The sequence below is a fragment of the Channa argus genome, chromosome 23 (assembly GCF_033026475.1).
Source record: "Channa argus isolate prfri chromosome 23, Channa argus male v1.0, whole genome shotgun sequence".
In the NCBI taxonomy this organism is placed as follows: Eukaryota; Metazoa; Chordata; class Actinopteri; order Anabantiformes; family Channidae; genus Channa; species Channa argus.
Window position 1 is genome coordinate 9,999,794 of NC_090219.1, and position 16,200 is coordinate 10,015,993.

Consider the following 16,200-nt stretch of genomic DNA (forward strand, 5'->3'; position numbering starts at 1 on the left):
GTATCGTCTGAAATCTGAATACTACAGTCACTGAGGACTGAGCTATTTCTGTGTCAGATTAATCCAGAATTGCCAACACTGTGCCTACTGATGGGCTCCAGGAAAGGCAATTGGCAAATGGAGGCGTGTTTTCATTGTGCGATGACTGCAAGAAGGCATAGCATAGTCATATCCCTCCAACATTGTGCAAATGGTATTTCATCAGTGGTCATTATGCTGCTTTTTAAGCTGGATATTATTTTTGCCTCTTGCCTGACAAGATCACATCATCTCTCAATGCAGTGATAAGCAAGTAATGCGCTTTGAATTCACTTGCTGAGGAAGCTCCAGGCTGCATGATTTTTGCTTGTTGCACTGTCGGCGCTCAAGCAGAATAAGGTAGAAATGGCCATTTGATCATAACCAAACAGCCTTCTGATGGCAACCAGCTGTCTCTGTTGCTGTGGTAACCCCCCGTAAGAACGGCAAAACGCCAGAGTGATCGGGTTTCTGTGGTAACTGCTGACTTATGCTATTTTTGTCTCCTGAGCTCATGTAGTGGCTGGAAGTTAAATGAGCCAAAAAGGAGGGTGAATTTGACTAAGGGTCCTCTTTCAAGACTTTTATCTTGTATCCAGTAAAAGAGACACTATTGTCTTCTTGAGGATCATAGCCTCTGATAATAATTCCTCACCCAGCAGGTGGAGACTTTTTCACGCTTATTGTGCAAATTGTTATGTGAGAAATATAGAAATTTAAAGGGAAATCTTAAACCTTGTTGTGCACCTTTGCTAGGATTAGGGTGTCTGTTCTATAGAGAGACATCCATAAGACTTCATGAAGTGCACTGTCAAGCTTTCACCAAGAGGAAGGTTTTGGTTTACTTCCCTTTTTAAATAAACCAGTCATACCCCAGATGGTTTAAACATTTAAAAAGTTACTTTGCGTAAATATTTGTATGAGTTTTCGAGTACTCAAGAGTACTCGAAAACGTATTGAAGCCACACTAATAAACTGCACATTTTGTTGTGAGCTCAAATTAAACCCAACCTGACTTAGTTACACTTCATTTAACCAGCTGGTGTCTGAACTTGAGTAAAGGAGGCTGTTTCTACTTTTCTGCATGAATGATGCCCTTCTTCATCTGACTTCAGCTGTGGAATTGGCATTCAAAAAAAGCAATTAACCATTTATTTATTTATTTATTTTAATCAACCGGTTTATCAGGACATTCTTTCTGCCAAAAGTGTTTAAGACAGAAGTGTTTGTGGGTGTAAAGACTGTAGCAACTAATGCCACAGCCCTGTTAGTGCTGTGTGCTTATGAAAAACTAAACCAAACAGCTTTTTTTCATGACATCACTTGTTTAAAATTTTTTTCCTTGTTGCCTGTGTCATTCGTAGCTGTTCAGTTCAGTGAGATTAGGTAAACAAACCATGGTGCTCCGAAAAAATCTGGAAACAATTTTACATTATATAACTTGGTCATTTTACTGGCCTTTCAAATCTCCATACATGGATCTAAAGCGGGTTGTGAAACTATTTAGTGAACAGGACCAGCTCCCAGGCCATTAGCTGCTGCCATCCATAACTTCAGCGGTCAACAGCCCGTGCCAACAGTAACAGAGTTGGGACTCTTGACTTTTAATGATCATAGGCTTGGCCAGAGACAAGGGAGGTGAGGTCATTCTGTTCCTTTTTGAATTCGATCTCATCATAGTCCCCCAACTTTCTATGGATATTGCGAAGTTTCTTTGCGAGTACTTAAAGAAACTGTACGCAACTTTTTAAAATCATTGAACAGCACTGACATTTGTCCTTATGACCAGATGGAGAATCTTATTTATTTATGCTTGATTAGAAAGTTTGGAGCATTCTCATTAATTGTAATGTCATATTGGTGAACACCTGAGGCTCAGGGCAGAGTGTTGTTGAGCCGAGCAGGAAGAAGGCGGCTGGGCGGAGCAAAGTTGCTGTTTTTGAATCTCGCGTGCAGCTGAACATATGACACATAACCATTTCAGTGGTTCTTATTCTCAGCTGCACAACAACTGGCAAACATTGCATTCACTTTCGTTCATACTAAACACTAAATGCCATTATTGTGTGACTTATGTTACATCGTACAATTGTTTAATATTGACACGCTCATGTTAAACGGTTAAAAAGAGAACAGTTGTATTAGTGCAAACTGTTGTTCGTTGGCAGAATCACAATATTTCTATTGTAGATCAGTACAGATGTGTGTAACCAAAGAAACTACGAGTACATTCCAGTGTATGGAGTTGACATTAATCCCTGCTTGTCTGGATAATGATACCGCTCCACAACAGTAAGTAAGTGACCTGACCGTAGCATTGATAAATGACTGAGTGGACGGTGTCCTAGTTAGTCAGAGAAGTTAGACCACTGGCTGTGTGTGGAGGCCAGATGCGAAATGTAAACACTACTGTTCTTGTCGTACTTCCTCAGCCGTAATCATTACATGTGCTTGGCTGCAGATGGGTAACTTGCAGAATGAGCCTGAATATAATTAACACCCGGGAGCTGCATGGTATGGACGGAATATTATTTGGCTGGTAGAGGTTTCTCTGCATGGATTTAGCAGGCGGGCCACGATGGAGCTGCAAACAAAAGGAGGGGTTGTGATTGGAAAACAAAGAAGATGTCGGATTCTTCTGTTGCGCGATTGTTTTCAAATTACAGGTCTGCTATAAAAGAGGAATAAATTATGAAGACAATCATTTGACAGTATTGTTATTTTTTTTAGTCTGTCATGTCGGTGTTTCAGCCTGCTAATGCAGCAGCTGTTCAACTGCCTGTGTAATTTCTGAACACCTGGACTTAAACATGTTGGGATAATCTCACATTGGACAACACGGTAATGACTTCTGCGGTTTCATTCCTAATTATAGTGTAAAATTGAGGTTAAATTTCCAGTGGGTGTACTCTTCATTATCAAAATTGTGCTCTCGCTCTCGGCTAACAGCGTTGTTTACTCGTGCGTTCTACCCGAGGAGTTCATTACCGGGCCGTTGGTGAAGAGTGCTCGCGTGACAATTCTTCTTGGTGGATCTTCAAGGAAGTGCAGTCATAATTGAATCGGTTCAGGCAGTAGGCTCTCATAGGGGAAATTGCCACATCTGTCATCATCATGTTCAAACGCTAACATGGAGCTGTAGCTAACCTTGTCAGCCATTTAATTTTACTGGGTCCTTTTCCATCCTCCTCCTCTAGTATCTCAGCGAGCTGAAGAAGGAATGAGTGTCTTGATCGAATCAATGGATCAAGTGGGAAATTCTCTGCCTTATGAAAGCCAGGGATAATGTTTCACCCTCAGCCTGCTGAGGGGCTCTAGAGCCAGGCACTTAACCCTCAGTTACTTCATTGGACCTTGTCAGTGGCCATCTGGAAGGCTGGTGTGAGCCTGGGCTGATGCTACGAGGAAATGTGTGTGTGTGTGTGTGTGTGTGTGTGACTGCATGCGTATCAAACAGGCAGCTGGTTAAAAAACAAAATAGAGGATTAGTAAGGATGTGGAATAAGAATGTTTCCATTACAGTAATCACAAGACTGGAAGATTGAGCCTTGGATATCTGTGAATCTGCACTGAACAGACTCCTTTATCTGTTCTCCTGTAAGGTCATTTAGGGGTTGTCATGGTTACCCCTGCAGGAGGAAGCTGAGGAGCTCCCTGGCCCCACCCCCTCTTCATTAAAATCCATGTAATTGATTGGCTGAACGGGCATCTACAGAACACCCCCCCACCTAAACACACTCACTCACACACACACACACACACACACACGTACGCACACATACACACACGCTACTGATACTGCTGGGTTACTAGAGGGAGTGCAGGACAGAGCTGACATACAATTGTGTCAGCCTGCTGTCACTCACGGACAGCAGCCAATGAAGAAGGCAAACGATGCCCCGGGCCCCCGCTACTACATGTGGTCTATGAGAGACAACTAGCTGCTGCTTTAGATTGTGGAGAGACAGTCATTTCTGGTGAGGGGGGGAGGGAAGGAATCCTCACTGTTACTGTCTTTACCAAAGATATTTCTATTTAAAAAATCCCGTTGGTGTGTTGGGGGCTTAAAGTGGATGTTTCAGGGGGATGGAGGGTAAGTAATGTGCTGTTTGCTGCTGTCTGCTAAGGAACTGAACGCTAGCTGGGTTTCTGATCTTTTCCCTTGCAAATGGCCTTTGTTTTATGTACAGCAGGTGGCCCTGTGCATTTTGTAATGATATTCATGAAGTGGCGGTTTGCTCAGTGCGTGGGCGAAGGCCTGCTGGCTCCGTGTGTGTGTGTGTGTGTGTCTTAGTTGTATATCTGTGTTGGTGTGACAAATAAACTAGCTGTAGCTCATATCTGTGTTTACATAGTAGCTTGTTGAGCAGAGCCAAATTAAGTCCAGGGAAGAGAGAAGTACCAACGTTCCATCCTTGTATTTATTTTCTGTGGATGTTCCGTATTTTTTAATTAAATATTAGAGGTTATTTGACATCTTACTTTTTTGTTTGGCAGAAATGCAGCCATGTAATTGTCTACCCCATCAGCCAGCAAGTAAAGCAAAGAAAATTGATAAAACTCTCTCTCTCTCTCTCTCCCTTCTGTCCTCTTGTGTTCTAATGCATTATTGACATAAAAGGGAAATGAAAATTATGCTGAATTATTCAGCAAAGCAGACAGTACATTACAACTGTGAAAACAAACACAACTGATACAAAGTAAAGAGAGCAAATACTGGGAAACATTGACACAAAATGAAACGAACACAAATCGATCAAATAAATGAGACTTACTTAAATTCTAGTTAGTTGAGATACAGTCGCTGCCCTGTGTGGCAGCATTTTTGGAACATTTCTACACAGTAATTGATTAATATCTGGGTTTGCTCAGTTCAGAATCGAATACAAAGCACCTTTAAAAAAAACAAAAAACAGTGACACCTTAACACACTTTCTGTTCTCTTGGCAGCCAGTGTTTTTTTTTTGTTGTTTTTTGTTACGGCCTGTTAGTTTCGAGTGTCTCGCTGCCAGCTCTTCATTTAGACAGTGCAATCTTGGATTTTCTGTACTTGAGCGCTTTGCAAGAAGAACAGTCCAAACGGAAATTAAAGATTTAAAGTACCAGTTCAGCTCCACATCAATCCCTGAGAGTATTTATCCTGACACGCAAATTAAGCTTCTATAAACTTCAGTTGGAGATTTTGTGGAATACTTTTAGCTCTATTTGTCCTCGGTTGACACACTCCGTGTGTTCTTATGTTTCAGAAAAGATTGAGGAGCATGAATTAAGCAGCACTGGTTGTACCCCAGCATGTAATTTAATGCACACGTGGATATAAAGGAAGAGTTATTGTTCTCGCTCATGTGAGTGAGTCACAGAGCTTCGTAATAACTCCTGAAAAATACGGGTGATGTTCATACAATGCCTATAAAAAGAATTCGACACACACACGCACACACAGAGGCAGGCTTGCTTACCAGCTGTGACAGATGTTTGCTACATTCTGTCTTGCTCAAAGGTCAGCAAAGGTAGTTAGACCCAGACAGACTCTGCTTGCAGCCCCATCAGTCAGGGTCCTGCCACATGAGCCATACTATAAGGGCGCCGCCTAATCGCCCTGCCAAAAAAAACTGTTTCAGGCATGAGCAGGAGAAATGGAGTGACATAGAACTCAGGTTAGGATGCAGGTGACCTGCAGGAGCACTTAACTTCGTCCCATGTTACTCACGTTGCTTCTTAGGATAATGTTTGACATTTATGTAGATCCTTCAGCGGTGCTGCCTTATCAGGACTTTGTGATGCAATACATTTCTGTGCAGCCACTTTTTGTGAGCTGTGGTGATGACATGCATATGGGAGTTTTTTTAAAAGTAATTCCACGACTTGCTTAAATTCAGATGTAGGACAGATGTTTTAAAGTCCTACCGCTAAAGGTGCAGGATTCAAGTCTTGACCCTTACTTGTCAGGGCCACTGTGACCTTATGTCCATCTCATGCGTTTGTCCCGTTCACAGGAAATGTTTTAGTTTAATGTCGTCTAATTGAACTGATTACATTTCGGCAGCCAAAGATCAAATCTAGATGTCAGCCTGTGATGTCCGTGTCTCTCCATCCAGGATCTTTTCTCTTTTTTACTTTTGCTTTTGTGTTTTTTCACCAAATGTTGCTCCTAGTCACCGCATGTTTGCGTTGGCAGAAGAACATGGAAGGTTTTCACGTTTTGTGGGACTCGTGCATTTTTCTACCTTTTTTAAAAACCTTTTAGAAGTGTGAAGTGTCTCGTCTTTGAAAGTCTTCAGGACTGTCCCCACTGCTGCTAGACTAAGTGGAATGATGAGAATTTTACCGTCCAACATATCGTACTACTAAAATACTCAAATGTAAATACTTTTACTTAGTTTAAGGAAAAGTGTTATCGGGACATCTGTACTACATGGTAAGTATCCACATCAAATTCTGATGGAGATAAATAGTCATGCAATCTCACCTACCACTGCCAATATGTCTATTGCAATGCAGAATATTATCTTTTTAGACATAGAGTGGTGGTAATATTTAAACTGTGAGTATGTTTATCAGTACATAATGAATTGTATGTGTGTGTGACTGTGCATTTATGAGCGTGCTTACATGATCCCATGTGTGCGTGTTGATGTGTCTTTTAGAATTCCAGTCAGGCCACCAGTCTGCAGACCGTCCCCTCTTTTGCAAAGGTCACCTCTCCCATTGTCTCCAGTGACATTTAGTCTGTCTGTTAGAATTTGTCCCCTCAATTCATCACGTTGTCCTCCCAACTCACTCTCTGGCTTTGTCTTTACCAGTACAAACTCACAGGAGGGGAAAAAGCCAAAGAAGTCCGAGGGTTTGGTTTGGTTTTGGTTTGGGTTTTTTTTTTTTTTTTTTTAAAAGCCAAAGAGGTCTGAGGGTTTGGTTTGACAAAAAAAAAATTCTTAAATCGTTTTTTTTTTTTTTACTAGATAATCAAATATGTTGGTTTGATGGTTTTCTTTGCCACAAATGATTATGACCCTTTGGACTTTGGACACTTGAACAAGACCTTTTAAGATGTCTCCTTGTGCTGCAGAAAGCTATAACAAGTATCCTTCTTTTCTTTTCATCTTATAGGTTTTTTTTTAATTTATTTACTATTTATAAAAATAATTATTAGTAGCATTCAGCAATTTCAGTAATGGTCTGATGCAGACACAATCACAGTGGGTGAGTAGGACCAGCAGGCCATAATAACTCACAACAGGACACCTGGACACCTGAGTCTGTATGATGTGAGACTGGTTTTAAGAAGATCTTCCTAAATTGCTTAACTAAAATAAAACGAACTCTTGTTGCTTTTTATGCATCTTGTGGAAACATTCTGCTTAAAAACTAGAATCACACTGAATCATTTTATTTAATGTAAATATATGTCTTGTTCTGATTCTAAAGTTAATTGTGTGGCATTGAGGCTTGATTACGTTTTACTTTAATTTACTCTAGAATTATCTAATTAAATTACACAGAGAGCATAAATGATGACTCTCGGTGTTGTTGTGTCATAATAGAGCTGCAAGTAACTAACATTTCTGTTTAATCAACAAGTCTGTAAAATGTTGCCTCGTGATATTAAAGGGAAAAAAAGCCATTTCCAGTAACGTTGGGATGCTGTGCGAAATGTAAATAAAAAGCGATTGCGATGATTTGCAAATTATTTTGAACGTATATTTGATTTGACAGCAACACTCCAAAGAGTTGGGACAGGGCCAGCGTGTTGTCTCTTTGTCTAATAACACTGGAAAGATTGAGAAGACCAGTTGCTTTATTCTGAAAGCAAAAATCTTTTTTTTTTTTCTTCTCGTTTATTTGTGTCTTACGTGATACAGGATTTCGGCTGCAGTTTGGGACCCCCTTTGTCATATTTGTATATTTGCCAGTTATTACCAGATCTAAAGTTCATGCTGTTGTAATGTGTGCAGAATGTGGTTTGGCCTTTCTTGAGAAAAGTGCATCGTCTGTATAGCAGCATGTGCCGTTTCAAAACCTGTAGACAGTATATGGTTCAGTATTAGTGGTGTTTTGACAGATGTGCAAGTTACCCAAACCATTAATGGCCCCTAAGATGCTGATTGATTAAAAAGTCAGATGGTCTTTCTTCTTTTTGCAAATTCTTTGACAAACATTATTCTGATTAATTTTTTTTGCCGGCTGGGACTCGCTCCATCCTTACATCTGAAACATTGTAGGTCGCTGTCACTATTAAACTTCCCTCTGACTTATTAAAATATCGGTTTTCTTCTAGCTGACAAATGCCTCCAGATGACATCACTTGGAGGAACCTTCAGTTCACATTGTGTCATTTTGTTGCTCACACTATGGAGTTTTCCAGAGAAATATTTTAATATAACGAAGCCAGAGGGAAGTTATAAGCATTACATTGTATATTTACACCCTAAACGAAAGCCGTATAAAAGCAAGTTGAAAATTGGTGAAGGGTTACAAAATATAAAAACTATATAAAAAATATAAAAAAGTCCTGTTTTAAAGCGTTTAGCTTTCAAATGACAATTATTGCTCCTTTTTTTTTATTTACTTTTTACAACTTTAATGGAAATGGAATTTGTAACATAAAAGAAAAGGGACAAAATTGCAGCGTAATTGTTTCATCACTCAAACTAATCTGTAATAAACTGCACATTTTATAATAATCTTTAAATTCTGTCACCCTTAGATTTGGTTCCTGCTACGTTGTATTTATGCGAATGCAGCGTTTGCTAATTAAAGCTGAATTTATTGGCCGAACGAAGACGAGCCAGGCAGCAGTATCCTCTCATCGGCGCATGCTGACAGCAGCTGTTAGGCCTGTTTGACCACGGGCCAAAGCTTTTCTGCCGGGATGAGAGCCTCCACTTCACAGCAATGAATAGCTGTCCAGCTGCACTTAGCTTATACACGGGTGTATGTGTGTACGTTTCTGTGGGCAGGGGGTTCATCTGAGTGAGGTCTTTGTCCCACCCTCCTTCTAACATCAGTGTGATGCTTAAGAGATGAACATGGCAAGCTAACGCCTCCACTTATGTGACATAGGTTGGTCGGTGTAGAGCTTGGCTCTCTCACCTTACAGCCACATGTAGGAAGGAGAAGTTACAGTGATTTACTGAAATCAGCTGGCACATCATGTGAAATCAGTAATTTTTTCCTTGCAGTGGGGATTTGGCTTCACAAGGTCTGCACAGATCACACAGACCAACCCATCAGACAGTGGAAAAGCACTGTCCTGGATTTGTTTGAGGAGTGAAGGTCGGTTAGCAGTTAGTTTTCCTAAACAGATCATTAGTTAGGATGTGGTCCCTGTTCTGATGTTAATCACTTAAGCCTGCTTTTCCCCATCAGGCTTAGATTTTTGTGGCTAATCAAGTGATCGTAGAAGGCTTCTTATCTGCTTCACACCTTTTGTAATTAGCGATTTAAATTAGGTTCTCGTCTTTATGAAATTGAAGACACACTGCAGAGGCAGGTTCCCTGCTACAGTTTTTTTTGTTTTTTTTTTCTTTTGTATTCTTACAGTCAGGACAGAAAATGTACTTGCCACAGTTTCAATAGACGTCTACACCAAAGCAGGAAAAAGTAACGGTGGTGGCTGCTGTTAGGAGGAACTTGGATTAGCTCTACACTGTAAAGCTGGATTGAAATGGATCGTTGACTTGGAGTTGTAATTTTCCAATTCGTAGGATCTTACATTTACTGGTACTAGGAAATCATTTGTATGGAAATGTGACATTGCGATCAAGGGGTTGAAGGCTGATGAGAGCTGCAATGGAATCTCAATGCAGTGCGACTTAAGATCACACACGTAAAAGAAGAAGACTTAACTTCACCAATTTCATAATGCAGGTGCAACACTATGGAAAATGCTCCAAATACAGAAAAATACAACCAAATACAACAGTGAACAAATACTAAGTCACACAACTATCAGTGGCAGATACTTACAACGTGCCAGGGGTTCACCTGTTGTTGCTATGGCGACACATTACACTACTGAAGTCAAGTTGGTTAACGCGAGGTTTCTAGTTGTTTAAACGTTCTTATTTTCTGTATTTGCTGTCCCGAAGCTTTTCTCCTGTAGACTTTGTGTGTGTCTGTTGTTATTCATTTGGATGTGGGTGTGTGTGTGTGTGTGTTGTAATGCACCACACTTTCTGTTTGGTTGTGTTTTCACTATGAGACAAAGGGATACAGACCATTTTCACCCAGCAGCTCAGCCAGTGAGGATAAAATCCAAGCTCTGAGCATTTAACATTTGACGACCATGGCAGCTGGAAAATTGACCACTGTTCCGGCTTTTTAACAAGCAGTGCTTCATTGCAGCCATTTAGAAACCATCCAAATGATTTTTTTATTTTTTTTTGTCCCGTTTAAAGTCTATTTGCATGTTGCTTGTGAATATTGTGTTTCAGTAGAGGCTGCCAGTTAAGCTTAATGTCCTCCCCAGGCTTCTGCCCACAGTGTCTTCTGACTGCTTAGTTAAAGCCGACCCTGGTCCCCTGGTGTGGTGTAATGTCACATCTGAGCAGCAGTGCTCTCTGGGAAATGCCAAACACTGCGTGTGTTTGACGTGTTTTTGCGTCAAGCATTTCATGTCTTGGAATCACAAATGTCCTTGTGTCCCCCAGTCTTTTTGATGTTTTTCCCCGTAGCCTTCAATAGTCTGTTGATCGTCCCAGTTTTATGTGAACATCCAGCATTTGATTCTGCAAATATCTGTTTTTCTTTTATCTTACTTTTTGTGTGGAGATTTGATTTTTATTTTTATTTATTTTTTAATCTGAAAATGAGCCTTAAACTCTTCCTGCTTTTTGTGTCTCCTCTTTAGTAAGCATGTTTCTCAACACCCTGACGCCCAAGTTTTATGTGGCTCTGACGGGCACTTCCTCCCTCATATCAGGACTTATATTGGTAAGATATATGTTCGGTCCTAGTATGATTGTATTGATGCTGATCCTATCAGTGTTTTTTTTTTTTTTTAGAAAATGTGAAGGTTTTTCTCCAAGCACAGACATCGAGGGCTGTAAATAAATGTTCTCCAATGCATCGAGAGTGAGCCACTTTACTTCAACTCATTCCATGTTCTTCTTGTTGTAAACATCACATTTGATGCTTGGCGACTGTACAATCAAACCTGACATTCTCATTCATGGTGTTTTAAAAATTACTCGTCCGATGTGGCTCCCTGAGTGACTCCACGAGCCTTTTTAGGACTGTAATTACAGGTTGAGAGGCCACAAGGAGCTGAACAGAGAGGAGATCTATACTCATTTAGTCCTTCATGGGATGAGCTGCAGCCTCTGGATTGCTGTACATCCTTCTGGCCTATCACATCATGCAACACGGTTTTAATGTTTTTAGTGCCTCTCAAAGCGCACACGTCTTTGTGTGGGTGTGGATGAAGAGCTCTCCATTTCTGTGCACTGAACACTCAGCTTATGTGATTCTATCACCTAACTGGTGACTTGTTCCAATCTGTTGACCTCCATACTCGGCTTTTGGCACCTTTCCCTTAAGATTCTCTACAGCACACAACATTTTTCGATATAATTCATATGTGAGATGTGGTTGTTTTGAAACTATAGCGACGGCTGTGTTCAACTATAAATACCACAGATGAAGATGCAACAACAATCATCAAAGCTGGGAAGCAATATAGTGAAACTATTAGCATTTCCTTTCCTACTTATGCAGTCGTTTTATCTCTTTCAAGTTCTTCTCTGAGACGGCCGACTGTGCAGCAGTAGTTGGTCTGTATTTTAAAATAGCTCCTCTCTTAATTAACTCTCTCCCTTCTCCCCTGTGGGCTATTGGCCAATTTGCGTTGGCTGCTTTGGAGATTGTGTGGAGTTTTGCACATGCTCTGTAAAATGATTACGAAACACGGGAGCCAATCGGTGTCATTGGTCATTTTTCTAAAATTGGAATAGATGTTTATGTCCCAATTAGGCAGTTATCCACTGAAGAGTTCTTGTTGAGCCCCATCGAGATCTGAATATCCCTTTCTGCCATAAGTAGAGGTTTATGGTGGAACAGCTTTGCAGTCTGTACATTAAAACAAGGCTTCATCTGGGTGAGTCCGGATGCCCGTCTCAAATTTACATATAGTTGTAATAGCTGTATTTTTGGATTATATGCTGTGATGCTCAGTACCAGTGCACGGTGAAAGCCATAAAACTAAGCGCGCGTCATTTGTAACATTTCACAAAAACATGGCCAGGCAAGGCTCTGGCTTCCTCAGCGGGACTCGGGGGTCTTGCTCAGGGGCACCTGAACATGCAGATTAATGGGTGACCTACTCTGCCGTCGGCGTGGTTCTCAGACGTGCTATTGTGACCTGACAGTCTGCCGATTTTCAAGTCCAACCAAACGGCAGGCCCCAACTTATTAGTTCCTCCTCTGTGGCTGGAGATGGTAATTGGTAAAATCCTGCAGAAGCACACTCATGGGCCCCTGTGGTAGAAGACCGAGCCTCACTGATGCATAGAGTGTTAATTACTGGATTAGTTGAGGCCACACTGATTAAAGTCATAAAGCTGCATTAAACACATATGGAGTCATAGTCACTAGCGAAGCACTACTAAAGTTTTTTTGGCTGACTTGATAGTTTTGGCAGCCGTCTACTACTTGCCTGTATGATTTTCCTGTTTAATTAAAAATAGGCTTGGCTGATGTTGGCTGGATTGTTTTGATACTTTTTTTATAGCCTAAGACTAGATGATGATTCAATTTAGCAATTTTTCCACATAAACTCACATTGAATCATTTGAACAGTAATGTCAATTTTAAAGACTCTTGTGTTTTTTTTCAATGTTTCAGATCTTTGAGTGGTGGTATTTCAGAAAATATGGGACCTCCTTCATAGAGCAGGTATCTGTGAGTCACCTGCGCCCCCTGCTGGGCGGAGTGGACAGCAGCTCCCCCAGCAACTCCAACACCAGTAACGGGGAGGCGGACTCCAATCGGCAAAGTGTGTCCGGTAAGAGGGCTTTACTATCCAACCTTCAAGAGGGTCCCAGGGCAAAACCTTGAGCTCTTATTGAAGATCCCAATATATGGCAGTGGTCTTAACTCCCAGACAAGGAATCTAAAAGCTACGGTCCGATCTTTTTACTTTTATAGTTCCTTTAATTTACTCTTGATAGTAAACAACATTTTGGTCGAAAGAAAAAAATCAGTTCCGATATGATAAGTTGAGCATTTTGCTAAATTGGTAATTCAGCCTCATTATGTGGAATATGTACTTAAGCGACACATCACCTGTTTTAAAACCCCCTAACTTTTCCAACGGTACCATGGTGATGTATTTGTTTGTTAGCATGTTAATACACACACTGCTCAGGCTACACTTACACTTCCAGCAAGTCAGAGACCAGGCGATTAAAGTGTTTGGTAACTTTTTCACCACAGCACAATGACTTTTACTCGTCACGATGCTCCTCACCATCTATTCACGTGCCGTACAGAGTTGGCTCAAAGTGGCATAAAGCTCCTGAGTTCTGCTGTTTTCGCTTTTAGAGAGAAGAACAGCCAAAATGTAAAATGTCCAAGCAGTTGTTCTGCTGCCCTGGGACAAATCCCACTGGCAATGAAAGAGCTAATTTAATGTGGACGTTTGGGAGACGCTTTCACACTTGATTGTACTTGTAGGAGTTTTCCAGAAGAGCTACTAAAATCATTTTGGATCGTTGTTGACAACAAATGCAATCAAGGTCCACGTTGATGTCACACTGTTAGAGGCGTCCACGTTTGTTCGTGAGTCTCCGTCCAAATGAGTTTTCTTTCAGTGTCGCTTATGGCTGTGAATCAGAAAGTTAACCCAGGTTTTTATAAATACAGTTCCAGGAATCGATTGTTTTTACACAATAACTTTTATAAGTCTTCATTTGTGCGTTTTACAGAACAGCTTCAGGCCTTTTCTCTGCTGCCTCAGTGTATTTTGGTGGAGCTTCCTTTTTCTATTTTTTTTTTTTTTAAGACACATTCTCAAACAACTTTGCAGCATTTTAGCTGTCAGTGTATATTTCCAAACATGAACTGTGACTGCATTTATATTAAGTTTTTTTTCACATACAAACAAACATAAATGTAGTTGGCACCATGAAGTAAAGCAACAAATAGCATGAGCGAGTTTGTTTGAAGGAGACCGTTGCTTTTAGCACGTAGCTCACTCTTTCTGCATTATACAGGGAAGCACTCGGTCTGCTCGGCTTGTCCTGCAGCGTCCTCCACACTCACTTGTTGTGAGACTTGGATCACAGTTAATTTGCTCCCCTGTGGAAATTCATTTATTTAAAAAGATGCGTCTTACTGCTGAAGAATTGTTAGCGTTCTATTGCAGGTGATACAGAGAATCATGATCTTCCACATGCATCCAGTGTGTGGCACATGTTGAAATCTTTTTGAATTTATTATTAAGTATTACATCCCCTGATCATTTAATCCGTCTGTTGACACACGCTGCTCTTATTTTTAGCCAAACATGCTTGAAATAAATGGGATTATGTATGTTGTGTTAGAAGTGTCGAAAGGAAGTCGAATCATTTTAACTGTACTAATTCTCAGTTTTATGGCTAATGGTCAACTGTGTAAATTCTTCCATTGAAGTTAAAGGTGCAAGTTGTAACTTGTCTTTCTTTATTGTAACAGATGCTGGGGACACACTCGTATATAATCACATAATGGATTAGTCAACGTTCTGCATTTTATATTTTTACACTTAATGTCTCACCTGAAAGTGCTGTTTCTGTGACTTTCTTACTCGTTGATTAGAAATGAATGAGTTCTTACCTTGATTTCGAGGTGAGAGGGGCTAGAATTAGATGTCAGGCTTCATTTTCTGAAATGGTGGCTTTGCTGCATTGCCTAGTTTTTATAGCCATGTAAAGTCCATATACGTCCCTTTTTAAAGTATTGGTTGGACGAAACAAGCAATTTAAAGATGTCACTGTGTGCTGTTTAATGGGTGAGAGAAATAAAACAACAACCATTTAAATGAAGGTTTATTGCTTGTGCAGTTGAGTGTTGCACTTTTAATAAAATGTAGGGATTTGCGAAAAAAAAAAAGAAAAAGATAAAATTCGGTGCAGCCTACACTCCCCACATGCAGTTTGATTGCTTTTCTCCTTCCAGTTACACACCCAGGTTCTTAAAACGCCCCCACTCTCAAATTCAGTCTTTCTATTACAAAACGTCCCTAAGGCGCAGAGGTTTCTCCTGAAATAGACCATCAGGGTTTATCTCCGCTCCTCCCGAGCCACTTGAAACGGCATTTGCAAACCGCGTTGAGCAAATCCGTCTCAATGTGTGAAATCTGCAGTTTCCCAACAGGCCATATCTGCTCGTCCAAATCCAAAGATACTTGTGGTATCAACATTATGAAAAAGCCTTGCTGTTAAACCCTGCGTCCTCCATTTACGTGCTCAGTGCTGGGAGCCACAAAACAGACTCTCTGACAGCAGCAGTGTTTGTGAGGAAGCATGTTTGGCTTTTAAGGCCTTTTCCCTGTCAGCTGTGCTCTCAAAGAGGTCGGCGAGTCGGTGGGAGAGCAGCGGGGGGGATGTCAGAAAGCTCGAGCCATTCTTTGAAGTGAGTCGAAGAGGCTCGGCGTCGACTTTGCCCCCCGACACTGATCAACAGCGTTGTTCTCTCTCTCTCTCTGTCTCTGTCTCTGTCTCCCTCCCGCAGAATGTAAAGTGTGGAGAAATCCGCTGAATTTATTTCGTGGAGCCGAGTATAATCGGTGAGTGACGGCAGCTAAGCTACCTGCATGTGGAAACTCTCAGTCTGTCTCGTGTTCACTCTCCTGCCTCTTCTCATGCTCATTTATCTGTATTCTTTCTTTTCCTCCACTTTCTCTTTTGTCCCTTTTTTATGTTTTTAATTATTTATTTTTATTTCTCATTTTTTGATTTGAACTCTACAGTCTCTATTCTGTCATTTTTTTTCTTTTGTTCTCTTTTTGATGTCTCTGCCTCAAGTTGAGGCAGCCTCCATTTTCATGCTGCAATTATCCCGTCTCCGTATCTGTCAACCAGCATATTGAGATTCTTCCTCTAACTGTCAAGTACAGTCAAGTCAAGTACAGTTCGCATGAAGTTAATCTAACTTACTATTAAGTATCTTATTCATTTAAGAAGTAAATTTGCTCAGGTCTTTCAT

At 40.8% G+C, this 16,200-nt stretch overlaps 1 protein-coding gene across 9 annotated transcripts in view; it reads left to right on the plus strand.

The window, feature by feature from the left end:
• The window catches only part of LOC137108454 (suppressor of tumorigenicity 7 protein homolog), a 42,289-nt gene that overhangs the window by 16,441 nt on the left and 9,648 nt on the right, over positions 1-16,200 (plus strand). For 6 of the 9 annotated variants that reach the window (XM_067493055.1, XM_067493058.1, XM_067493054.1 and 3 more), the window contains 3 exons: positions 10,868-10,950; positions 12,859-13,018; positions 15,727-15,781. In XM_067493055.1, coding sequence (XP_067349156.1) covers positions 10,868-10,950; positions 12,859-13,018; positions 15,727-15,781 — 298 coding nt within the window. Of the gene's footprint in view, positions 1-4,089; positions 4,112-10,867; positions 10,951-12,858; positions 13,019-15,726; positions 15,782-16,200 lie in introns of those variants that run through there. The other 3 variants (XM_067493060.1, XM_067493061.1, XM_067493057.1) reach the window with 2 other exon arrangements.